Raw genomic sequence first — 27,531 nt, forward strand, 5'->3', positions numbered from 1 at the left:
TGTAGCGTATAACACGCATTCCCAGGAGTAATACAAACGTAAGGACCGACACCCCATTTATTATAATCCATCAAGCATATGAAAATAAAATGGTAACCCCATTTGCCTTATTGATTTACGTTGTTGAAGTAACTTTTATTCTGTGGTATCAGTGGGGGATGATAAGTGACGATCGAAGGACGAATTCGTCAGGATTTAACAACGGTGGTTCCCAAGAGTATCACTTGGAGGTCAGTTTGTTAGGGTATGTTACTAGCAGTGGGGCTGTTAATTACTATTAATAACATTTGTCCTTACCTTGGTACAGTATAAATACGGAGTTTTTGTATGAAGTGTTCGGGGTGTGCCTCTGAGGTATACGTTGTGTCGAAATTTTGGCATTCCTATTAATATTAAAAGTATGAAAGTTTGTAAAGATGTTTGGATACAAGCGTATTATGTTAGTCAATCATGCTTACACGATTGAATGGATTTGAATGCAATTAAAAGGTCATATCCTAACTTAACACAGGATGCTTTAATACCTACAAATTTACCAGAGAGAGACTTTCCTTAGAAGTCGTTTGCTTATTTGTTTGGGTACCTCTGTTCCATTCGTGTATTTACCGTGAAGCAGTTGTATTTACATGGCTGTGTTTCGATTTGAAAAGTGGAATATGACAGTGGATTTACAAGGTAGAAAGGCATAACATCTTACTCCTCAGGAATGGCAACGCATGGAGAATATCACGGCCGAAACTCCCAATTCTGTTATGTCCATGGCACTGTTCATGTCTATAGGCGACTCTTTCCATGAGGTGGGCCGTTAGCTTGTTTGCCATTTTAAGTTACATAAAAAAAGTACAATAAAAATCTTCCTTAATATACAACCTATTCGAAGTTCCAAGTGATTCAAATATTATTTCAGTGTAAAAATTACACTCAAATAAGTTTGTACGTCTCAATCTAAATAATTAGCGCGAACGTTTAGCACAATTGACGGCTGATCCCACTTGGCAGCAGTGTTGAGATCATCGGATTCAATGTCGAGAGCATTCGAAACGCTGTTTCGTCACGGCTGGTGGACGTTTCAACGTGGCCCAACTATTTTTGGTTTATTCCTTCTATAAGGTCACGAAAGTACACAGGAGCTGTTGACAGTTCATGAACATTTTTGTCATATATAAATTCGATTCGAAAATGGAATTCGATTAAGATATCAGTTTATTCTACACTTTCTAAATTACATGATATTTTAAATATTGCCTGATATTAGAATAATTTAAGGTCTTGTTTTGCAAATAATAATAGTGAATGATGCACAATTTTTTTTAAAAGTCTTCGACTATGACAATGTTAATTTCTCATATATAACTATGATCAACACGGTAGTATACTTATTTAGAATTACCAAAATCGGTTAAGAATTGTATTTGGTAAGATTTTTTGTAAGACAAAAAGAAAATAGACGACAATTAAGCACTTCACCGAGTCGTTTAAAAATTAGAGCAAATTATCACTGTCGCAAAATGCATATTTTATTACGTTACGTTTAAAAATATATTATTTATAAACATAAAGCAAACATTGCTAATAAGTAAACTGTGAAACGGATTCAATGTTACACGAATGTCATGTCCCAAAGCAACAAGATTCATTTAGCCAGACTGTTACTTTATTTATCAATATGTATTTTTAACCAAACTCAACGCTTGAATTTGTTATAAAATAAAAGTTTTATTGAGCTAAAATAGAGATATCCCGGTAACGTAAGGTTATAAGAGATACCACCAAGGTTATGATCGCTTTTTAGTCCCACTGTTGGGAGCGGATTTCTCTCCGTGTATATTATACTTTGTTCTCCTGGTACCCTCTTACGATATCCTGGGAATAAATGATACTGATGACACATTATATTATTTGTTTACGTCTTCGTCACGCGAATATGGTTTCGACTAAAATGATGTAAATCTAGAGTAATAACTTTTGTATTTTTTAGTTTTTTAATGACTAATATCATAAACATAAGATGTTAATGCTCAGAGTTTTAAATTGTAACCTTGTATATTTTCTGGCACATCTGAACGTGGATTTAAAGTAAAAGAATAAAGAGCGAGAATAAAGAGAATAGTATAGAACCAAATAGATTTGGTAAAACAATGTAAGAACAACAATATAAAATTATTTGCAGATACAGTTGAATAATAAAAGAATTGCTTTAGTCATCACCACACATTTATAATAAATCAACATTGGAGGAGTTTTTATCACTCGCTTGGTTTTTTTTTATACAACATAGAATGGCAAACAAGCAGACGGCCCACCTGATGTAAAGTGGTAACCGTCGCATATAGACATGAGCAGTACTATGGACATAACAAAGTATACTGTTTCGCCCATGATATCCCCCATGCGTTGCCATGGTCCAAATACATCTGGGAATGAATAAAATCGTTACAAATATCTGCGTCTATAATTTAACATAACACGGTATAATAACATAGGACAGAAAACATATATGCAACTAGCATTTACCCACGACTTTGTCAGCATGAATGGGATATGTTCACCGACTGGAACAAAAATAGTCTTTTTTCCGTTTTCCCATTCTTGTAGCATTTGTATACAAATTTCATAGTGATTGGTTGAGCAGCCAAAAGATAAGGTTAGATAAGTAACAAACAAAGACAAAAGCTCACTTTCACATTTACGATTTTACTTAAATAATAAAATTATAACTAGACTGCCTGTACATGGCAGATATTTAATAAAAATTAATATATCGAAATACTAATAGATGCCAAATCAATCATTTTTAGAAATTTTGTTTCTCTCCGTCTGTTTGTTCTGGCATCACAAAAAAAGTAGTCTAATATCATTGGTTTTCTTACTTTTAAAATACATGAGTATGAGTGTAGCGGGCAAAAAGCTAATTATAAATAATTATTATTATTATAAGAATAGACAAAATTAAGTATGAGTATATCAAAGCATGTCGTGTGTGCCCCGGCATAGAATGGGCCACCCCATCCTTTCCTGTAGATGTGATGATGAACTTAATGGTAGGAGGCAGCATCCCTCTTAAAACATCTCTAAAAGCCTAACTGCGGTTGTCAATTTGCCAGGAAAGCATAGCAACTACTGGTAAAACTTCCCTTATGATAAAGACTTATGTTCAGCAGTGGACAGTTAATGGCTGAAATAATAATATCAGAGGAAGTGTGAAAGTAGCATCAGTGATAAAAAAAGTTAAAGAGTAACCGTCTGTCCTGGTATGGACACGTGATGCACAGGGGTGAAGAACGTGTTTTAAGAAAGTTATTAAGAATGAATGTGGATAGCCATCCATCCTGTGTCCTTATAGCCATAAGGACACAGGAAGACCTAAAAATACATGAATGGACTATGTGAAAAGTAATATCGCCAGAATGGAAGTGAATGCGGAGATGATTGCGAATAAAGAAAAATGGAAGAGAAAAACATATTATACCGATCCCAAATAATAATTGGGATAACGATATGAGGATGATGATATAATATTATGAGAATTGTATGGTGACATTTCAATTTTTCAAATTCTTAGTTAGGAAAACGAGTTATTATCGTAACATGTGTCTTGTCAGTTTATTGACATCAGTAACGAAGTCTTTGTGTTGTTGATGCCAAAATAATAATATACTCTTAGCGTGGCAAGTAGGTATTTCGTATTTTAAGGACTGGTAATGTATAGGGAAATTTATATGAAACGCTCGAGTAATAAATTAGGTGAAGGGAGTGAACGATAACTATATATTTTTAGCTTCTTTTTATATAACAGAAAAAAAGAACGTTTCTAACAGACTTCGATAGAAAAAACTTCTCAATTTGGTTGTATTTTTTTTTATGTTTGTTGTCTTATAATTTTATTAGTTGTAAACCGATTTGGAATTTTTTTTTTTCACTAAACAATAGAATATACTTACATTGATCCTATAGAAATTTTATCAAATTTGGTTTAGTAGTTTAATTTTATATTTATATATCTGTTTTCAAAATAACTGGTTTTACCAAAATTTTAGTAGATTTTTTTATGGAACACAATTTATTATTTACCACTAATACATTTACCTAATATAAAATGCTACATGATGAGGAAGAAGAAAAAATAACGTATAATGGCACTATTATTTAAATTTTACTTTATGACTATTGTACGCGATCATGTCGCCAATTCTAAATCCATCTTGATAATGATTTTTACAGTCGATAGAATGTAATCCCTTGTTGTTCCGTGTTAATTTTATGGTAAGGTCAACCGAGGCAAGTGTGACAGTGAGGCAAGTGTAACAATTGGTAATAATAGGGTAAATAGACTATATTCTTCAAACCGTCATGTATTGGACGATAAAGGAACTTTCAAGCTATCTTACAGTGTCACAATGGCGTACGTAACGTCAACTGTTTTAAAGACAGACAACATTTTGTCTAACTACTCAACTGACAACAGATCGCATTCCATTCAAGCATTCTGTTTTTAGTTACTGTGTGAAGTTTACGAGTTATTTCGACAAGATAAAAGGTAAGTCATACAAATTAATATTAGGGCTTTACATTTAATATGTCTTTGTAAACTGAAATCCACTATTCCTTAAAATATCTTTACAGTTACACTTACCTCGCTAAAAAACTAACATGTTCAAGTGTAACAGTGTCACGCTTACCCCACTCATTTTCTATGAGAATAACATAACTAGTAATGAACATCTCGAAATAGAATATCGACATTTTTATAAATCGACTTAAAAGAAATTAGGTTATCGATAGTATTTACATAATTTATTTGTGTTTACGTTCTTTCTATGATAATTTATTTGTTTTGTTTTAAATCGTAAGGAACTATGTTAGAAAAACTATCGACAAATACTCTTAGGAAATATTGGAGGAGGCTGTCAAAGCAGTACAGGAGCAACGTATAACGGCGTATAAAGCTGCAAAAATTTTCGGTGTCCCTAGACCCACTATAATTGCACACGTAAAAGGTCATCGAGGTGTCAAATCTAAGTCGCATGGAAGGCCTACTGTATTTACACCAGAGTTTGAAAAAAATATTGCGTCAATGCTTCACATCATGGAAAGACATAGCTTTGGTTTGACTCAACGCGAAGTAAGAGCATTAGTTGGCCAATACGTTCGTCGTAACGAAATCGATACTCCGTTACGACGAACGTATTGGATACGTGAAGATTAGATAAGAGGGTTCAAAAACAGAAACAAACTTTCAATTAAAAAACCTCAAGGGGTGGAAATAGCAATACAAAAAGCAGCAGACCTATTTCTGACTAACAAATTTTACGACCTACTTGAAACAGTTGTGAAGGAGCAAAGATTAGAAGGCGATCAAATTTGGAATCTCGATGAGACAAGCTTCTGTCAGGATCCTGGAACATCAAAAATAATTGGGCTCAAAGGTTTTCAGGGCACTAGAACCATTAGTTCACCAGGCCACGACAACACAACTGCAATTCGCATGCAATTCTTTGGGTCAAAAAGTAAAACCGCTTATAATTTTTAAGGGAACGTATCTTTGGAATACATGGCTACTTGACGATGATACGGTTGATTCGGCATTTGCTGCAACATCCGATAAACCAATAAAAAAAATAACAAAGGAAATCCAAAAAAAATGCCATCTAAAAAAAGGAAAAGGAAAGTTTCAATAAAAATAATATAATACAAACATGACAATATCTACGGTTTGTGTCGTATCCTAATTTATACACTTATCCTTCTTAAACTATCGATATTCTGTTTTCTTAAATTGTCGATAAAATAATTACCTAATGACATCACTATTTTGTAAGACTCCTGTTACACTATCGTCATTTGGATAAAAAATCCGTTATTTCGTAAAAATAGAAATTAATATCACTGCAGCAGATCATAAAATATGTTGACATGAGTAAATTTTACAGAAATTTTGACAGATAACACAAATACTGGAGTAAACTGCGAAGAAAATAGTAAGTGTTACACTTACCTCAGGTTCGGGGCAAGTGTGACAGTCCTCGACTCTCATAGGTTTTGTAATATTTTCTCACTTAATAGAAAGATATATGTGTTAATTTGCTTGATTAAACAAATTATCATAAAATAATAAACGTTTCAAAACAAAAGTCTTTGTATTTTATCAATACAGAGTAGAATTATTTGAAGGAAAACTATTGTACCAATAAATTTGCGTCACACTTGCCTCGGTTGACCTTAATTAAAACAGTCTTTTTTTTCTTTGCGGAGCAAAAAGTTGCTAGTTGCAATACAAAATTTACTTATAGAGACTGTTTCGAATTCCAAATATTTTCAATCTAGTGTTTTTACACAACGTCGTCGTTCATCGGTATGTTTTGTTACTATACAGAAGTTGCCTTTTTTTTTGCAGAGCAAAATGTACTCGTGTTATATGTATATTTATAAACATAAAGAGTAAGAGTAATAAATGAATTTATTATATTTTGGTTTCAGAATAAAACAATAATAGTTTATTATGGAATGATTAATTTGAATAGCGGTACAGTCTCGAATCACAGGATAAATAAAGCTGCTCGAATGTAGGTCATGTTACATTCCCGTGGTTATCATTCGGACCAATGGAGAATGTAGGTCAATCAAAAATGTGATTGTTCAATTCATTGTTAAACGAAGTGTATTCTATTTATCCCGGATTTCGAGATTTATCTTTTTTTTTTTTTGTTACCTTGATCACCTGTTGTTTGTTCCTGTATTCCTGGATTTCGAGTTTTCCATTTTTTGCACTGGTAAAATATTGTTTCGTTTCTATATTTACTATCCTGACATCTTGAATATAGTTAGAAATAAGTTATACGGTACACGTACGCTAAAGGAACTACAGTTTTCATCACGCTCTGAGAAATTATAGTCGCGAGAATATTTTTTTTCTAAATCTGTGGATAGATGTAAATAATGTTTACATTTGTTTTCAACTAACTTCGAAAAAATAGGAGGTTTTTAATTCGGTTATATTTATTTATGTTTATCTTATAATTCCATGATTTAGAAACCAGTGGTATAGTTTTAAATCACAATAAGCGATATTGTTACGAAATAAATAGTTTTTTTTTTTGTGGAACATAATCTCAACTTATTCTCTTCAATGAGCCTGGCATAACATTTTGTAAAACATATCTAACAACACATTTCTGTTATCATATGACTAACGCATTACTTAAATATGGTCTAAACAATTATTATGTAGATTGTATGTAAATTGATGATTAAATATTATTTGACGAGAAAATTGGAATATGTACCGGATAGTGACGCACAATGCCGTCGACCTCTTCACCGGCCCATGTGTTCCTTTGTGCCGTTTCATATGCCGATTTGTGGGGCGGCAATATACACTGAGTCACGCTATATCGAGTTCCGAGTATTTTTCATTGTGATTATTATAATTTAAATAAAGAACAGAAGTCAGTGACTGGTATTTTTCACAATAAAATTGTAAATTAAAATAAAAGTCCAATATTGATTTGCCTAGAATACCAATTATGTTAAAATCCCTTATTCGTAGATTACAAAAGAAAATGTATCCTAACCAGACTTGTAGCGCAAGATTACAGATCCTATTAAAAGATTATTCGTAGTTTTGCTTTTTATAAAATTTAAAGCTTTTGTTGAAAAATGTTAGCATTTTATTTTCTTGTGTATAAGTAACATCAAAATACCTAACCTATTACACTTAGTTCAATGTAGTCGGACAGAGTTTATTTAGCTATGTTATATATTTATAATCTTGTTTTAATTAATTGGCTAGATTAAGCAATGCAGAGATAACTGCTGGCGACAGTCTGAAAATTTGTGCACGGTGTTACCAGATGCGTTTTTTATTTTTAACCAAATATCTAATTTTTTTCTAAATCGATACGATTTCGTTTACTTTTATCCAATCACAAGCTTGTGTCGTTCTTCACTTGATACGTTTTAAATTGTTACCACTATGCATACAAAAAAAAAAAGAGAAACGCCTTCCGTTCACCTTACTTTTTCAACTTAATTGATATTATTTAGTATACTCATTTTCGTCGCCCATTTCATTAGCCCAAAATTGTGAAAAAATCTGGCAGACGTTGCTCGGTTTTTTGTTTGCCCGGTTTGCACGATTATTCATTATGTGACTTATTAACACATCCACTTAGCAAGAATGTTTGTAATCTCCCTCAGGATCATGTCTTCTAAATTCGAGCAATATCGGGGAAATCAGTAATAACTACTATCATGTATTAAATTAATTGTATCTACTGTATTGGTCAGGTTGCTGTCTGTTATTTTTAAGAAATTTTTATCACGATAAAAAATCTTATTTCATGTCAAGGTCAACACAGAGATTTCTTTTTTAAATTGTGTATGAAATTTATATGATACTATATGAATTTTACTATCTGTGATGTATTATGAAGAACTATAATTTGCATTCCTAGTAATTTTCCTAACAAATATGTAGCTGATTTTATCTTATCTATCTACATTAAAATCAAGCCATTTCAATGTATCTATTTTATTTGTGCTTTTTATTGCGCTTTTGTCAAAATAACTATTAATATAAAAATATTATATGCAACCGTAATTAGAATAATGTTTGAAAATAGAATAATATGGCTTTTGGTCAACGACAACACTCTTTACTTTTATTTTTAAATAAGAGCATTGAACGGGGTGTTTGACCTTCTAAATTCATTCATTGTCGATAAGGGCCAACCAACCCGAGTTTACTCAATTAAGTCGAATATTTCAGGTATAGGGTTCGGTATGATCTACCTGCCTTCGGTGGTGGCTGTGGGGTACTACTTCGAAACGCGGCGGTCCCTGGCTACTGGTATCGCTGTATGCGGATCCGGAGTGGGCACCTTCAGCTTCGCACCACTTGCTTCACTATTGCTCAACGAGTTCGGGTCATGGCAGAATGCGAATTTGCTTTTGGCTGGCCTGATATTGAACTGCGCCGTATTCGGCGCGCTGATGAGGCCTTTGGTTTATCCAAAGGTAAGATTGGATTTTATTTCGAACAAAAATAATTTGAAATTTGATATAGGTACCTATTACTGAAGCTTACCGAAATGAGATAACATCGGAATTCAATCTCTCAATTTTCAAAAACAATTTATAATATTATTTAAGATTTCTGTTTGATTTCACTGGATTACTTTTATGAATTCGAGTTCTTTTTCCTTATATTGATTATCCCGTTTCGTTATACCGTCTCTTTCTGTTGAGTTTTCAATAATAGCAAATTTTAGAATTATTTGTATTTTTTTCTTTTCAGTCCTCTGGTGAAAAACCTTTACTGCAGCGTATGGCTGAAGAGAAAAGACTGCAAATGGAACGGGGTTCAATCGGCGGTTCCTACTTTGTGGTACAACTACCCGACGGTAGCATGGAGAAAAGACTGAAGGTAATTGTCGTCATTGCGGCATTATTAATTTTTTTTAACACAAAAGCGATACCCAAACATACTACTCTACTGATTGTAAGCTATTCATCATCATAACCTATTTTAATGGATAAAAGAAATGGTAATTCCATCTGCACTATTATTGGCTTATGCTGGCTGGACACCCAATGAGGCAGGTTAGGTTAAAATTAATTTGATACATTTTACAGAAAATTAACACGATGATTTCCAAGCTTTTATGGAGGCTTATGGTTATCGGATTTTCTTTCTCTAGCCAACACAAACCAGATATACCAATGTGTATCTTATATTATTGTATAATTCCAGTATTCTTACGATATCGTAAGAATACCGGACGTATATAATCTTTAATATTAATGTGGTATACCACATAGACTTGTCGCCACTGCCAGAGATATTTCTCGCGCATTGGCCACTTCAATCAGTTTTTTTTTTTATTTTTTTATTTAAGAGTTTCACTATTATAACATACTTTTCAATTAAAATACTGCAATGTAAAGATGGCTATTGTTATTTATTGTTAGCATTAATAATTAAATATCGTAGCCGGGTTAGTAGCCCATGGAGACGACTTTGTCCATAATAAATAATATGACGAGTCATCATAATATCCGAGTGACCGCATCATATAGTTCAAGTAAAACATTTATTACAATTATTTTTTGAATGACGTAATCGTAACGGTCATAGGAACATGTAATGTAACAAACAGTCTTCTAGTTATAAGCTTAAAAAATAATAACATTTGAATATTGGAGCGTTAAAATTAATGGAACAGATATTATTACTGCACTGTTATTCTCTACGTATTTATAATTTGGTGAGATATCCTAGCAAGGTCAATATCCAGATAACTATTAGCTAACCAAGAATGCGGAAAATCAATTTGTTTTGCCAATTTGAAGTAGCGGGAAGTGTATGAAAACAACATATATGTATATTTACAACAAAATTTTATCCAACAATGAACAGGTAATCCGAACAGTTTTGCTAAACAATATAATAGTTTTTTTCAATATTCGAAGCTTCACTTTCAAAAAAATCAGTTTATGGCAATCGAACCTCATAATTGAACGAAGAATGTTGGCACGGTTTATAGTAAGCGTCGCCAGTACAGTCATTCCGCATAACAATGAACGTGATAATCATTTATGTGTATAGTAATAATGTTTGGGTCAGCACTGAGCTTTGTGGCGGAATACCAGTGCTAATTTTCCACCACTCATGGACTTGGATCTTGGACTGCAAATTTTTATGTATGCAAATACTGGTTACTAGGGGGAAAGGGATTGTTAGTAATGGAGACTGAGAATCCCATTGCTAGCAATATATCCAACCAGGTCGACCTCCTCGCGGTTCTACCTGGAAACTATCATGGTTAATTCCTGATGAATTCATCATTCTTCACTGGTGCTCCGCCAGCGTATTCCGTTAGCGCAGGCGGTGTTACCATTCCATTTTCACCTATCAAAAAAAAAATACTGGTTACTGTGTGTATAAAATCCTCTTAGAATCTTATTACCTCCCTATTATTTCCTTTCTCTTTCTATATTTAAAAAGAAGTTCTTAGTGACTGTGTAGAAGTCGTCTACATGTATCATCATCATCATCATCATATTATTTTCCTTTAACTGTCCATTGCTGAACATAAACTTGGGGGGATTTTGCCAGTAGTCGCCACGCTTGACAGACGAATTGGCAACCGCAGTTAGATTTTATAGATGTTTTAAGGGGTGAGCTGCTGCCCTCCCGTAATCACCTCTTGCAACTTAGAGGAAGGGATGACCTATTCTATGGCGGGACCACACGGCCACATGTATACTTCAAATTCAAATTCAAATTCAAAAATCATTTATTCATGTAGGACATTTTAGCCGCTTATGAACGTCAAATTTTTACATTATAATTTTATATTTACCCTACCGTCCAGTTCGGTATATAGATCCAATTGAGAAGAACTGGCAAGAAACTCAATTGAATTACTTTTTTTTTTAAAGCCAGTTTATTTACAATGTATATTTATATAGGTGTCTATGTCTAACATTACTTTTACTTTTGATACCATAGGTATCCCAGAACATTTATGAAGCTAATTGAGCTTTTCTTGTCTATAGGCAACATTGTTTTTCACAGTATCAATCCACTTGGTTATTGTTTCAAGTTGTATACAATTTTTAAAATATTCGTGTTATGATCGCAGGCGCCGCTAAATGTGGATCCTGGTGTTCACTCTTCACTGAACCTGGAGGCGCTGGCGCGTGTCCCAACACTGCCCAACATGACCGGTGTGCCCACTGTCCCTACACTGCCCACCATCACGGAGGTGCGAGTGGCTGACGACAACGGAAACAACAAGAAGAAGGTATCTATAGTGAATAAAAAGTAGCTCAGAATGGAGATGTAATCGAGTAATGTAGTTACTAAGCATGTCTGTACAACAAAGATATAGACAGTAATATGACAATAAAAAGCTATTCGTTGGTATTTATGAATAACTTGATACACAAACATGCGACAGTATCAAGCCGGATGCACAGTAAAAAATTGCATTTTGCTCCATACCTACTTGATGTAATGTTATCACAGCAATATGGTTCTCGTTATCACCCCATTTAATTTTAATATCACAACACAATATTTAATGTGTTTGTGTGAATTACGTATATAGGTTACAAAATAGATATAGTTAAAGTTAAATAAATTACTCTATTTAAACCCAACTAAAAAGTAATGGACGATGAGTTTTAAAAATAAAAACAAAGTGTATATAAAAAAGTTTCATCTATTCGTTTTACACTATTAAGTACAGATTAAAAAAAAACAAAACTTTATTTTTTACTTCCTTGTTAATAATGTAGTGATTTCTAAATGTAGGGTTACAGTTTTCTTTCATCTATTTTAGATTCCTCAGGGAACATATTTTGTATCCGCATTAGTGAATGGGGCTTAATTTACAATCAAATTCATCACGTAAAATCTACTCTACCAAATTTAATGCAATTTTTATTGTTTTCGTAAATATTGTACTTAAAATCTGGTATGTTTTATTCTGATACGCCATCAGAATTCATCTATTTATTTAATTGGTTTTCCTGCTTTTAAAATCCATGTGTACAAAGTCACGTGCAAAGCTAGTATAACATAATCATGATGTAATTTGTAGAACGAGAACGGCACAGCCCCTGCAGGTCCCGGCGTTGGTGTTGGTGGAACGCAGATGTCTCGCAACGTGTCCTCGCCAGCGTTCAGCTCTCAGGCGCCTGGTCTACCCAAGAATGGATCCGTGCCATTCTTCGACCGTCAGCGCAAGCAGAGCACAGGAGATAGGTCAGCCAATGATAGGTAGATAAGTCACCCTTAGTTAAGATTGACGGTGGAGGTAGCGGGACCAAGGGTATGGTGGTGGGTACTGGAGGTGGTATGTAACAGGCAAAATAAGGAAGCTGTTCCAGTAAGAGAACAGTTCCATTGGCTTGTGCCAAAATAACATAATGTTATATCAAAACAGCGTTTCTACATAGAATACTGTTCTACAATAGAAACCACGTGCTATCTCTATAACTCCATATGCTAGATACAAGAAGAGCAAGTTCTATCTAACAGGTATAGAACAGGTAGAAAATAGTTGCTATCTCTTTTAACACAGGTTAACTTCATATGCTAGATAAGAGAAGAACCTGTTCCATTGTTAAACTGGAGTTTTAAGGTAATAGAAACAGGTATTACGGTTTCAAAGGAACAATTCCGAGTTGTTAATTTTTGTAACCTATTGTGTTTGTCTGTTCTGATATTTATGCCTTACCTCTAGTGGGCACTCGTTTTATTGTGGTGTTTTTTTTAATACGATAGCTGTACAACCATGTTAATGTCTGTCCACCACTATTTTGTATAGTCCTTTAATATTAACGAGTCGTGCCCTCGTGTCTGTTTTATACGCTCAACCCGGTCAAATAGTTATTTTGAATGGGTGATTTAATGATAGATTATAATCCTTATTACTTTAGTTGTGTTTTTGTCAAAACACTTATTTATCATGTTTCGGTCCTTCTATTGTGATTACATACTACACATATTATTGTAATCAATATATGTGTACATTTACTTAATGTCGAAAATACTTAGATTATATAGATAGAGTGTCCCCATAGAAATGTTTTAAGAAAAACTGGTCAACTTTTTCATACAATTTTGCGTGCTAAATAGATACTAGCGATTCCTTTATAACTTCTATATTTATTTTGTCTTGTAATATCTGCATATTTTTTGTAATGCGTAAATATATAGAACACTGATAAAAAAAAATTAGTCGGCTAATTTGACAATTAGCTGGCAAAAAGTTCACCCGTTATTAAGGCTCATTTAATCTAAGAGAAAATATTTATAATCTGTTTTATTTTTCGGTTATTGAATAACCGATCTTAAAAGTATTAATTTTATGAAATGAAAAAAAAAAGAAGAAATATGATCGGTGTACCAGCTAAGAATGATAGTTGAGAATGAAGAAATAACTGTTGACTCATCATAACGGAATTCGTCATGAATTAACCATCATGGTTTCTAAGGGGACCATGTGAAGGTCAACTTGATAGGGTGCATGGAAACTAAGGGCCTGTTAATCTCCATTAATAACAGTCTCATTTCCGTGATAGTAGTCATGTATATAAATGTTGCCATATTTCAAAGATTATTTGTCAAGATTCTAAGTTGCCATGATAAAATGAATAAACAAACACACTTTAATATTTATAATATTAGTAAGGATTCTATTAAAGTTTTTAATATGCAATAAAATGTATTACAGATTCAAACCGTCCCTGGCTGCAATTAGAGCCACGTCCAAAACTTCCATGAGTAGTTATCGTGCCCCTGATGTGAGTATACATTTTATTAACTATCTATATTTATTTAATAAGAATAATTTCATAAGGTTTCTTAAGGCAGAGTTGGATTACCAATCTATAAAACTAAGCAGAAAACTATTTTTGCGTTAAACATCCACTTGAGGTTATATGTAATAAAGATATATATAAATCCACCTAGCAAATTTATAAAATACGGTAATAATAGTCAAATATTAAGTTTTGTTTTGGTGGATCTTTTAAATCCTATTTTTATCAACTGCGATATATTCTATAAATATAATTAAATGAGTACGAGGTCTAACCGTTTGATGAAAAAAGATACTTTTAGATATCGCGGAACGGAAATCGATTAATAACAAAAATCCTAACATCGCGTTTTCACCAAATATTAATTTGCATTATTGATGCACAGTACGTTTAGAGTTTATACCAAGTTTTATTATTATATTAACCATTAACTGTCCACTGTTGGACATAGGCTTCCACCATAAGGGGAGTTTTGCCAATAGTTGCCACGCTTGCTAGTTGGGTTGGCAACCGCAGTCAGAGAAGATGTTTTAAGAGGGACGCTGCTGCCTATCTCTCGACCAATATGTTTCCTTAGTCGCCTCTTACGACACCCACGGGACAGGAAGGGATGGCCCATTCTATGCAGAGACCACAAGGCAGTTTTATTTTTTAGAAGTTTTAATATTATGTTGTTACACATGTTAACAATTTGATTATCGCGTATGTATATGTTATATTTCGAACATGTGATTGAAAAATTATCATAATATTTAGGTCTGGTTATTCAGCTTTATTGTTTTAGATAAAATATTTGTTCTGTCAAATGTTACCATAACGCCCGAGCGTTTATTCATGAAGTTCAATCATAAAGGCATGAACTTTATGATTAAAAACTCATGCTGTCTAAATATTTGATTACAAGAACCATTAAAGGATGGCACAATAAGACCTACTTTGCAACACATTAACCTCGATATATTAAGGTCAACAACATCAGACAAATGGTTGCCAGATATGTTAATATGGGCGAATTAGGAATGCCCATACAAAAGGAGGTGAACCTTGAACTTTTGTCGCGGCTTCCCGCCAACTCGTACAATGAATTATTTGGCGATATTCCAGACTATTTGATCCTGATCGCATGCAATAAGGAGTTTGTGAAAGTGTTTATTAAAAAGATTGCCTAAGTCTCGGATTCGATTCACAGTGCGAACAATTTAATAATGAAACTTTTCTAAATTGTATCTGCTTTGAATGTTCTGGGTGATGCCTTCATCAGTTGTCTGATTGCTCGAACAGCATAGCTTCAATTGAGGATCAAGTAAATTTTGTGATTATATGGACTTGTTATCATTATTTTGTCATCACTTTGATGACGTAGGTGAAATTATACATATAATTTTTTTTACCTATTGGTATTATTAGTAAGGAATGTACTCAAAATTCTAATCTGAGAAGCATTATCGACTTGTTTGTAAGTCTAATAATATAATAACGACTCGAAATTAAACATTGAAATGAATTTTTTAGGAGACGTCTTGAATCGAATTCACGTCCTAAATCTTGACTTTCGGGGTAATGAACCAGTACGCCACTTCGCTTTCCCTCAATAAATTAATTATACGCTAAAAGTGTGTTAAACAAAGGAGTTTGCTTTTAAATACATACATATATTCATTGGGCTAACTACATTCGGTCATTGATCCTATTTTACTTACATTTTTCTTTGTAAACGAAGTTTACTTGCATATTGCAATGCAAAGCGATTCTTATTTTGAAATTTTAAAATAAAAAACAATACTTGGTTTTGACCGTTCGATCAATGCCCAGAAAATAAATACAAAATAAATGTATGTAGATACTTACGACAAATGTCGAAATAACTTAATAAATATTTATAAATATAAATTCCTTATAGTATTTACCTACTAAGAGCTAATAATATGGTGTCACTAGAGTAGAACGCATTTTCTTTGAATTAAAAAAAAAAACTATTTCTTAAAAATTTAAAGAATTTTGAATATCGGTAAAAATAAGTAAAATCTTACTAGTTTCTTATGTTTGTAAATGGGTAGTAGCTTCGTATATACATAACGAGTACTTCTGTTATGTAATTAATGTATGTATGAGATATATGTATTTAATTAAATGCTTACTAATGGACATCCAATGCACAACCTAAATCGAAGTACGAGTATGTAGTGTACAATGATCGAAGGATATTATAAATTAATATATGGAAACGAGAGGTGAATGGAGAATGAGTTCGCTTCACCTACATAGTTACGTATAAAGAAAAGGAACTTACGTTTCTACTTTCAAGCAACTTTGCTTGGCTGTTTTAGTTTGAAAAGCGAGATATGTCAACTAAACTAAATGATATAGTGTCTTATGCCTCCATACTCGTAAGTAAAGTTGTATAAAAGTATATTTATTGTGCAGGGTGACACGGAAAGTATGATGACCTCAAAGTTGTCAGTCGCTGGTGGTCGGGAAGGCCCGCGCATGGTGCGACCCATGTCGCGAAAGGATATCTTCTATTCCGGCTCCGTGCTCAATCTGCCTCAGTACCAGAGTCAGAAGTCGCTGCAGGGTTACAGGAATTCAGTGCTCAGCCTCCCTCAGAGTAGGCAGACGGGTGACTTGGAGAGGCAAGAACGTGAGTTTCACATAATAATTTTTTTATGCTACTTAGAATGGCAAGCCATGACCCACCTGATGGAAAGTGGTAATCATCACCTATAAACATGAGCAGTACCATGGACATAAAGTGTACTGTTTTACCCATAATACCCCCCATGCGTTGCCATTCCTGATTTATATATCCTTTCAGGTAAAAAACTCCAAATCGATTTATAAATGACTAAGTTATGAGGTAACAAACAAAAAAATACAATCGAGAATGTCCTCCTTTTTTAAAGTCGATTGAAAAATTCGTTTACAATTTCGGCGCCTTCTATGTGATAATAAAAATATGATAATAATAGTATTGTTGAATATATTTTATATTATAAATGAATAAATGACGTCAGCAATGATTCTGGAATAAGTAAAGATTGTATCCCATTCAATTTTGACAAAACTAATTGCTTTGTTCTAAAAACTAAACTATTGAATCGATTCTGATAATATTTCTACGAGATCAATCTGAAAATGTATACTTTCAGATAAAAAATGCTCTTAATCGGTTTATAAATGACAGAGTTATGAGGTGCCGAATAAACATAAAAAAATACGGTCGAATTGAGAACTTCCTTTTTTGAAGTCGATTGAAAATAAGTGTGAAGAAATGTCGCGTTAATGTAGATATATGTGTATATTATGTGAGTACGTATTAAATGATATCAACTCTTGCAGAATACGACCTATGCCCGTGTTTGGCGCTGCCCACGTCGTTCAAGTCTGCGCTGAGCTCGATGCTGGACGTGAGCCTGCTTCGTGACCCCGCCTTCATGCTCATCGGCGTGTCCAACGTGTTCGGCATGGCTGGCCTTTATGTGCCCTTCGTGTACATCGTCGACGCTGCCATGCTTAATGTAAGTCTAGACAGTCGTATTTATTTATTAGTTGTCCTCGCAATTTCGTTCGTGTATCGTATAATTTTGTCTATACTTTTTTACGCCATCTAGTGTCAAGTAGAGTCAATTATTTACTTGTCAACGACAAAAAAGAATTTGAAAATATACTCAGAACTAGAATCCTAGATAGACTTGTAAATCTTACTTGTATATGATCTATTATTACAGTACTCATCTATTATTAATATGACGTTGTTTTGTACATGTAAAAACCACATACTAAGACAATTTTTCTTATTGGATTAAAAACTCTCCAATTTCTCAAGTTAGAGCAAACAATAAACATTTACAAAATTCTATTAAAATCGCTTGAGCAATTTTGAAAATTAACGTTAACGAGTAACAATATGAATAACATGAATATATCAATATAAAAGCATAATATATATTGTAACATTTTTTTTATCTATAATAACTCTGTTGTGTATATTCCAGGGTGTGGATCCGTCGCAGGCGTCGTTCCTGCTGTCCATCATCGGAATAACGAACACCATCGGGCGTATCGCGTGCGGCTGGGTCGCTGATTTCCCCTGGATGGACTCACTTTTGCTCAACAATTTGTGCCTCGTCGTTGCCACGGTTAGTATTAAAAAAAAAAATTACCTCATTAGTTTTAATCCATTTTTTAGATAATTAAATAATTTTATAGTCTGTGACTGCTAGGCATTTGTTATTTTATAAAAGCTGATTCTCAGCACATGCTTCCAACATGAATGATAGACTACTATGAACTTTGACAAATAACTACATAATAAAATTATTTTATCGGTCCAAATAACTATATCCATCGCCCCTATTCGGATATTGCCTCGCGCTCGCATTTACGCTATGCTATATGTTTGTTTGGCCAGAAGTTAGAACTATTGATACCCTCTGGGTATTGAGAAAACATCTAAACCCAAGTAACATGTATGAAATTCAGCTTTTATACTATAACATAAGTACAGTTACAATTTATTAAAGCTTGAAGGTGTCTATAAAAGGAAACTTTATCATCATCATCATCATCTCAGCTATTATCTGTCCACTGCTGGACATAGGCCTCCACCATAGTTGGTGGGTTTTACCAGTACTTGACACACTTGGCAGGTGGGTTGGCAACCGCAATTAGTCGTTTGGTGATGTTTTAAAGAGGAACACTGCTGCCCATTCCTCGACCATAAGTTCGTTTGGTTGTCTCTTACGACACGTGCGGGAAAGAAAGTGGTGGCCCATTCTATGCCGGGACCTATCCGGCGATAAAGGGAACCTACTGGCTATAAATCTAAAAGAAATGTATTGTAATAAAGATACTATTTTAATTTCAGATATCAGTCGCTGCGACACCGTTCTGTTCGTCGTACGCCTGTTACGTAGCTGTGGCTATTGCCTTTGGTCTGGCGATTTGTGAGTATCATTATTGCTACTACTACTCATGTGAGGGTAGCGGCCTCTAATATCAGAGTTTTTGGACTGATACCAGATATTTAATTTTTACTATGATTAGTACTTCTTTAAGTATATATACTAAACTAATTTTATAAAAAACAAAAAAAGAAAGTGTCTCTTTTCATACTAAAATGATTACACATTACAAGACTTTGAGCTTCTGATTATATTTTACGTTTTGTACATTTGTATTTATGACTGTTTATTTATATTGGTATAAGTGTTTTCTATGTACAATTTGTATGAATTTACAAAAAAAAAATTAGGTGCTGATTAGAAATATTTTGTTTAATTCCATTATCATTAGTATATGTGTGAGTATCAATTGATCAATCAATCGTATGTTAGCAGTCGCACACATAATTGACAACATTTAAGGATTGATTATTATTATTAGTAGAGGCCTAGAGGTTCTACGACCTTCCCTATTATTTATTATAGATTTTTCATGTATCGAATAAACATTTTTTTGAATAAAGATATTTTTGTTCTGTTCCAGCCGGTTACATCTCCCTAACTTCGATCATTCTCGTAGACCTGCTAGGTCTGGACAAGTTGACGAATGCGTTCGGTCTGCTGATTTTGTTCCGTGGTGCGGCCGCCATCATCGGCTCACCGCTAGCTGGTGCCGTCTACGACGCGACCAAAAACTATGACGCCTCCTTTTACATGGCAGCTGCTTTCTTTTTAGCGGCTAGCCTTACTTCCTTCGCGTCACCCTTGTTCCGCAGGTATGTATTCTCTCTCTCTCTCTCTCTCTCTCTCTCTCTCTCTCTCTCTCTCTCTCTCTCTCTCTCTCTCTCTCTCTCTCTCTCTCTCTCTCTCTCTCTCTCTCTCTCTCTCTCTCTCTCTCTAACTCTATTACTGCGTATGTGTGTATTTATCTGTGTGTGTGTTTTCGTTGTTCGTAGACACCATCGTGGCTAATTATTAATGAATTCGTCACGATGAGCTATCAGATCTAAGTCCTTCACCAGTTATATCTCAAAGGTACCAGACCTTATCAGCGTATATCGATAGCGCAGGCGCCATTATCATTGTATTTACTACTCTCAAAAAAATATAAAATAGTATATAAATAATTGGAACTTATTCACTACAGAGGTTATATTAAAAGTTACATTACGAATTCACAGAAAACAAGAGGAGATCCAACAGCCATTAGATGTACTGACGCCCATCGACGAGGACCTCGAAGAAGGCGAGGAGGAGGATCCGGACGACACTCCGATCACCATGGGCGCCCACCTGGCCTCGCGGCCACCAGCCATTACTCGCACCGCGGCTTCCCCGTCCGACCCGCCGAGTCCGACCAGCCCCGCTAGTTCCACCAACCCCAACCACAATAGTCCACCCGAACTGTCGCAGCGGGAGAGCGTGCTGTAAAGAGTAAACGAACCACGTTAGAAGTTACACACCTAGTCAAATGGTTCAAAAGTTTTTTTTTTTTAATTTCTTTTATCTTTATTGAAAGCCTAATGTAATTTTTATAATCCATACATACTATATGTAATCAGAATGAAAAAATCCACGGTTATTAAATAACTGAAACGGATATAGTTTTTCGAGTATTGTTCTGCTAGACAAATGGCAAACGAGTTTAATAAAAGATACCTTTCTTTATCATATGCATAAGATAGAAAGAGACAGAAATGAATGAATAAATGAAAGTAAATTTATTTCTCTCACAAAAATAACATAATAAAACTTCCAGCAACATAGGTTACAATTTAAAACAATCTTTGTGAGACACTGGTGTTGGTACTAGGATAACTTGTCTCCCAACTCAAGGACATTTATTTTATTTTATTTGTTAAAGTAAGAGTATACAAATATATATATGAATTAGTAAAATCTATATGCTACGTGAATGTACTAGTATGAGTGAGAGGGTAAATGAAAAGTGAGGTTGAATGCGTGTGTGTGCGTGATGAATGACCAGTCTCTTTTTCTTTTTCATGAGCGCGAAATCGTATCTATCGATAAATTCGTGTGCCACTTGTATAAGGGGACTAGATTGATCTAAAAGGCAAGGAAGAAAACAGTCATGGTAATAATAATTTACAATGGGACTGGTAATCCGCATTACTAACTATATCTCTCCCCCCCCCCCCTGTTAGCAAATAGCTATGACACTATCAGATCAATTTCCACGTAGCTACACTTGAATACCACTATACTTACTTAGTCCATGGTGAATTCGTCACGATGAATCAACTAACCTGACTTGATCCTCACCTGTCATTCTTCATTAGTACTCTGCTAACATACACTTGTAGCGCAGACAGGGTTACTGTTCCATTAAAAAAATGTTATGACATAAGAATAGTCAAAAGTATTCCTTTATTGTACTTATATGTATAGATAATTAAAAAAATATATATTTGTTAGTCATTAAGCCTGGATGTATTGTTTATGTATTATTAATTTAGGGATTAAGATGTAGCTTGACGTGTCTGTATATATTTACAGACTTGATGTGAACTTCTAACGTGGTTAACCATTGTCTGTAGACAAGTGTCATAGTTTCAAAAACGTTATTCTTTTAGTGGATTAAAATGACCCTTATTTTTATATACGTAGAGAACAAGAATCGTTTACAAACCGCACGAGAGAACGAGACGACGAAACGTAGTAGCTCGTTCTCTCTGCAACTTTTGTATAAATGAAAACTATTTGGAACACTTGACCCTTGCCTAGGATCTTCGAATAGTAAATTTCGATTAAACCTTTAAATAGTTGTCAATAAATTAAACTAATTATACGATCTCATTAAAGGCATTATTCTAAAGGTTACTCGAAATATATTAGTTCCCATTTAGGTTCAATGAATAATAAGTGATATATTAAGTAAGAACAATGTACAGTAACTGGTATATAATAGATCCAATGAGAAACATTTAGGGATATGTTACACTATGAAATCTAAAAGATCATTCCTATATTAATCGTACCAAATTATAAAGCTATGAAAAAAAAAATTGATAATGTATTTAAAATTTATTTTAATATCATGTAATAACAAAATAATTGTTTTATTAACATTATTGTACAAATATTTGCTAAATGGTATTAAGAACACATCGATATTTTAACAGTTATACTCGTAATTTTAAACCATACTGCCATTTAACATTATTAAATATATAAATATTTAATTATTCATTTGGTTCCCTTTCTACTCCATTTTGTTTAAATAAACTATAATTTAGGAATGACTTTCGTTTTTAATCTATAATTTGTATGTATTAATTTATGACTATAAGACAAATTATAATCCAAATATTTTGTGGTGTAATATTCCTCTAACCTTGACCAAGTTGAGCTCATGTTGTGGAGTTACCATAGTTTACGTGTATGGACCTGGAATTGACTGCAAGCAATAAGCGCATATTAAGGTCGCTACGCATTTTAAAAAATAATAATGAAATTATAACTAAGGTTCTTTATTCCAACGTGCCATATAGTTTGTCGTGGTGCTACGGTGAATATAATGTCAATGTAACGTCACTACAATTTTATTAATACTCAATGTAGAAAATGCACTAAACAAATAAATTATCCAATCACTGCTAGCAATAATGATAGTACTTATACGCTCTAAGTACTTAAAATCATACGAATTATTATGTCGGATGTTTTAATTCCATATTTGAAATTGCATATTGTAATTGCAGTTGTATATTTTTAGTAATTGACAATAAGTTGACACACAGACAAAAATATTATATTTTACTCAATTTTAATAATGACTCAGTAATTTCTCGTGATCAAAGTAAATGTATCTGTAAATATATGAAAAGAAAACTGAACACGTGTAAATAAACATTTAATTAGATAGGAATGTTTCCAGATTATTGACGCCATCTTATATAAGTATTACTGTCACTATTTTTCCCTTTCTAATCACTTTCTAGAAGTTACCGTATTTCCTTCATATGAGGCAAGATGGAATTCAGAAGCGAAGTATCTAAGTTATAAAAAATAACAATGAAAGTGTAATGTAGTGAAATATCTCAGGTGAACGTGTAATATTAAATATTATATTAATTCCTAATCGTGTAGAACTAAATAATAATTATAAACATACAATTATTGTATACGTTTATATAATGAAAAAAAAAATTAAAGGAGATATAGTTCTCCCGCATTTATAAGTTATATTGATAAATGCCATTTGCACAGAAAGAAATAGACTAGTTTCAACTTGAATCGATTTTAAAATCCAATTGAATATAGACCTTGCTGCATTAAATATAAGATTTAAATTGAATATAATATTGCTATCTCACGAAAATTATCCGGGTGACAACTGAATCTACAATTGGCGGATGCGTGATGGCTCGTATGACATTAGCCAATTATGATTGGTTTTTGCGCCAAAAGGATTTCTATATTGTAACTTATAAACATTGTAGAACTGTATTTCTATAAAAAAAATGTGTTCGATTTATATATATGTATTGTCTATTATAAAATGTTACTAATCTATATACATTTTTCATAAGTGACTGTCAGAATAATTTAAGATATAAAAAGGGATAAAAATGGAACGATGGATGATACAATGAACTCGTTTTGATGGTAATACTGCTTGTATTTATATATTTCTTATGGTGGATCCGCATCTATGCACGCGTATGTATATATCGCATATTGAACGGTTATGGACGCGTCATTTAACGCTCTTGGTAATCATTTGCGGATGTACCCACAATTACGTTTTAAACACGTAAACCACAAACTTCGTGCGCGGGCGCAGGTGTAGATCGCCTTTAGGTAGTGAATATAGAATGTTTGCCTTTTTAATCTTCCTAGATAACAATTTTTGAGCTTGGCTTTTACTGGTAGTGAACTTGTGAGAAACCCTGTATGTACTGATTATACAAGTCATTGCAGTTTGCATTAATTTTAAGCGATAAATATTGTTTTATTAGAGATTTTTGTCTCGATGCGCGTAAAATAAATTTTATATGTGAAAATGCGAACGACAATGACGCCAACCGACACGTCTGTCTTTATATTTTGTGCCATCGCCTATAAAGAAGTTAAATCTGTAAATATGCGGCTCTAATTAATAAGTAAATAACAGATATAAGTAAATGCAACGCAGTCAATTTTCTGTGCATCATTCTATACCAAAAACATGATGTTTCTTTATAACGTCGTGAAAACATAAGCTATGTACTTGCCAGTTTATTAATGTATATACCAATATAAGAGTATAGGTACATAATATATTTTTAAAATAGATATTTTTTTGTCTATAAAATGCATAATTTAGATTTAAGCATTATTAAGATATGTATAGAAATGTGAAATGAAAACATTAGCTCTAGAACGGTATTATGTGATAAAATCGTTGAAACATTTAATTTTTAACATTTGTATTTTATTATTGTATTAATTAACAATATGCCTATAATTAAATTTTAGATTACGTTCTTAAGATTTCATGTAAAGTGGTATATACAAATAAATATTATAATAATGTACTAAAGGATATTCAGAAAGTTATGAATGGATGTTACTGTTGTTATAGCTTTATGTGAAAACCAAACGTGTTATTGTTTGTAAGAATTATTAAAAAGAAAATTAAGATATAATGATAATTGATTATATACAATTTAATTGTGTATTACCGTTTACATGTAGTTATATTAAATATAAAATAACGAGTCAAACATTTCATTTATGAAATGTCTAATTCGGTTCTATTTGATCATTGTTACATTTTAATTTGAAATACATATGTATATATTGTTTCGACTGAACAATATTAAAGATTATACCTCTTATGTTTTGACATAATAAATCCAATATTTGTATAATTATGTGTACGTTTCTTATATATTTCATTCAGTATTGGCTCAAAGTATTGTTTACTTTTGTTGTTTATAATAACTGTTTGCACATTGTCGACTATTCTTAGCCGACTTCGAAAGTGGAGCAGGTTATTTAATGTTATTGAGCATGGGCTATGATTTAGTGATTTGACAGGTTTTATCAAAATCTATAATATTTATTTTGAAATTGATATTTTGGTAAAAATAAATGTACGAATTTCTAGCGGGCCTAAATCCTTCTTTAGTATGTCATTTTTTTTTTTCTTTGTAATGTTTTTAAATAAAAATTAAATCTTGGACGTTCCATGTAATCTTAAACTAAGCGGAATTTGAACAATAAGCACTGAACATATGATATACTATAGAAAACCTCTATTCCCACAAAATTTTTGTAAGATTTTCAGCCGAATTCATAAAAGTGGAGGTTCTCAATTTAATTCCGTCCGTTAATTTTAAACCGATTTGGAAATTATTTTTTTTTAACTCAATGGATATACTTACGTAGATTGGTTTAGGACCATGTTTGGATGTTTAGGACATTGTTTTTTTTTTTTTTCAAAAGAAGTAATTTAGTTTTTAAATCAAAATAATTTTATTTGTGGAACACAATCCTAAATAAATCCACACCTGTCATTCAATTGGCTGAACAAGTGTTTAATATAAACATACAAATTAAATCACTATTCTGCGGTATTCAAACCTGTAATCAGCGTTTGTTGAAGCGGTGTAGTTTTTTAACAAATTCTCATTAGGAATAAGAAATGGCCACAGTTGTACAGAAGAAATGTACCTAGTGATTAATCAGACTTGTGGCTTACTGTGCCAAGTAAATAAATTGTTATAGAAATAATAATGTAAGAAAATTATATTTTTGTGTAATTATAAAAAAAAGTTATTTTAATATTTTCTATAACAATTTTCTTCAAACTCTCAATTTACTTGGTTACAGATAGTGATTAGGAAGTGACGATGAAGCCTGTAAATCTACGTGTTAAAGTATGTAAGAACTCTGAAATTGTTTATTGTTTTTTGTAATGAATGGTCGACAATGTGAGAACAGTTCTTGAGCAATATATATTGTATGTTTGATTTAAGATTTCTACAATGAAGCCTGGCGCACAACGCTTGCGCCGTAGGCACAAGCAAGCTTATTGTTGAAAAGTCCACCGAAATTCACTTTTGTAAATAATCGATTCATTAAATGATGATGAATGACACAATGGTTTTTATTTATATATAAGAAAATAAAAGGGTTATTTATTTGGGAGTTTATCGTGCTTCGCCTAGCAGAACCAAATGGCTTAGAACACGGGGATAGTTTGAATTTTTCTCAAAAATCGTGACCATATGTTTTCTATGAATGATTTTTTTTTTTATACAACATAGAATGGCAAACAAGCTGACGGCCCACTGATGGAAAGTGGTAACCGTCGCCTATAGACATGAGCAGTACCATGGACATAACAGAATATACTATTTCGCCCATAATACAAATAAATAATTAAATAATAAAATCCCATAAATTTAAGTTGGTATTTTATATACCAACTATCGAATATCTGCCAAAGCCATGATGATCCAAACTTCATAGTAACCTGTCGTTTTCACCTAAATCTTTGTTCTCATCTTTGTTGGGAGTATACGCAGAGAAACATATAAAATAACGCAGATCTGACAGTCGTGGAGTCTCGATCTATAACATTTGCATCAATAGATACAGTCTTAGTATTAATATCAATCCATTTACTCTTGTCATGTTGAGTTATTGTCATTTATCCGTACAATAATTTTTAACCATCATGCTCATTAGTTTTAGGTCACCTTGCTATATTCTAATTTCTGCATCAATGACTATTTGCCGAAGCGTCATCTTTACCGTGAATCCTATTTAGTAGTGCTAGTTTTTGTATATTTTGCAGGTGATCTGGTTTCCAAAAAACTAGATAACCTTTCGTGACAATCTAGTGTCTTGGACTAAGACGTGTTTTTGTTACTGCGAATACTTGATGCATTTTTAACAAAATGTTATGTAATTGTATTAATGAATGAATAAAAACTCATTATTGTTCCCTTCAAAGAATGATACATATTATAATGATTATGTGCTGTAACAGTACTGTTCATGTCTATAGGCGACGGTTACCATTTTCCATCAGATGGGCCGTCAGCTTATATGGCATTCTAAGTTGCCTAAAAATTATCAATATGTACACAAATAAAATTAATACCTAATTACATAAAAGCAAGAAATCAAGAATAATAAAGAGTAATGTTTATAAGTAATAAGTACATAGTTACCGTCTGGTTCATTATTATATTATTATCCATCAAAAAAATTAACATTACTCCTCCCCTTACATGAT

At 32.9% G+C, this 27,531-nt stretch overlaps 1 protein-coding gene and 1 non-coding gene across 5 annotated transcripts in view; both read left to right on the forward strand.

Moving 5' to 3' along the window:
• LOC113509670 (monocarboxylate transporter 13) overlaps positions 1-26,388 on the forward strand; it is a 57,873-nt gene extending 31,485 nt beyond the window's left edge. For 3 of the 4 annotated variants that reach the window (XM_031910717.2, XM_026893061.3, XM_026893063.3), the window contains exons 4-14: positions 8,768-9,015; positions 9,296-9,424; positions 11,646-11,807; positions 12,609-12,787; positions 14,247-14,316; positions 16,759-16,975; positions 17,674-17,852; positions 18,330-18,473; positions 19,202-19,280; positions 19,822-20,053; positions 20,459-26,388. In XM_031910717.2, the coding sequence (XP_031766577.1) occupies positions 8,768-9,015; positions 9,296-9,424; positions 11,646-11,807; positions 12,609-12,787; positions 14,247-14,316; positions 16,759-16,975; positions 17,674-17,852; positions 18,330-18,473; positions 19,202-19,280; positions 19,822-20,053; positions 20,459-20,708 (1,889 nt within the window). In that variant the 3' untranslated portion in view covers positions 20,709-26,388. The remainder of the gene's footprint in view (positions 1-8,767; positions 9,016-9,295; positions 9,425-11,645; positions 11,808-12,608; positions 12,788-14,246; positions 14,317-16,758; positions 16,976-17,673; positions 17,853-18,329; positions 18,474-19,201; positions 19,281-19,821; positions 20,054-20,458) is intronic. The other variant, XM_031910718.2, reaches the window with a different exon arrangement.
• On the forward strand, positions 17,185-17,286 carry LOC128201719 (small nucleolar RNA sn2524). The gene has a single exon (XR_008253394.1). It is a non-coding gene; the product is annotated as a small nucleolar RNA sn2524 (small nucleolar RNA).
• Positions 26,389-27,531: the final 1,143 nt, after the last annotated feature.

This window comes from Galleria mellonella, unplaced genomic scaffold (genome assembly GCF_026898425.1).
Source record: "Galleria mellonella isolate WM207_F2 unplaced genomic scaffold, CSIRO_AGI_GalMel_v1 utg57, whole genome shotgun sequence".
Taxonomy (NCBI): Eukaryota; Metazoa; Arthropoda; class Insecta; order Lepidoptera; family Pyralidae; genus Galleria; species Galleria mellonella.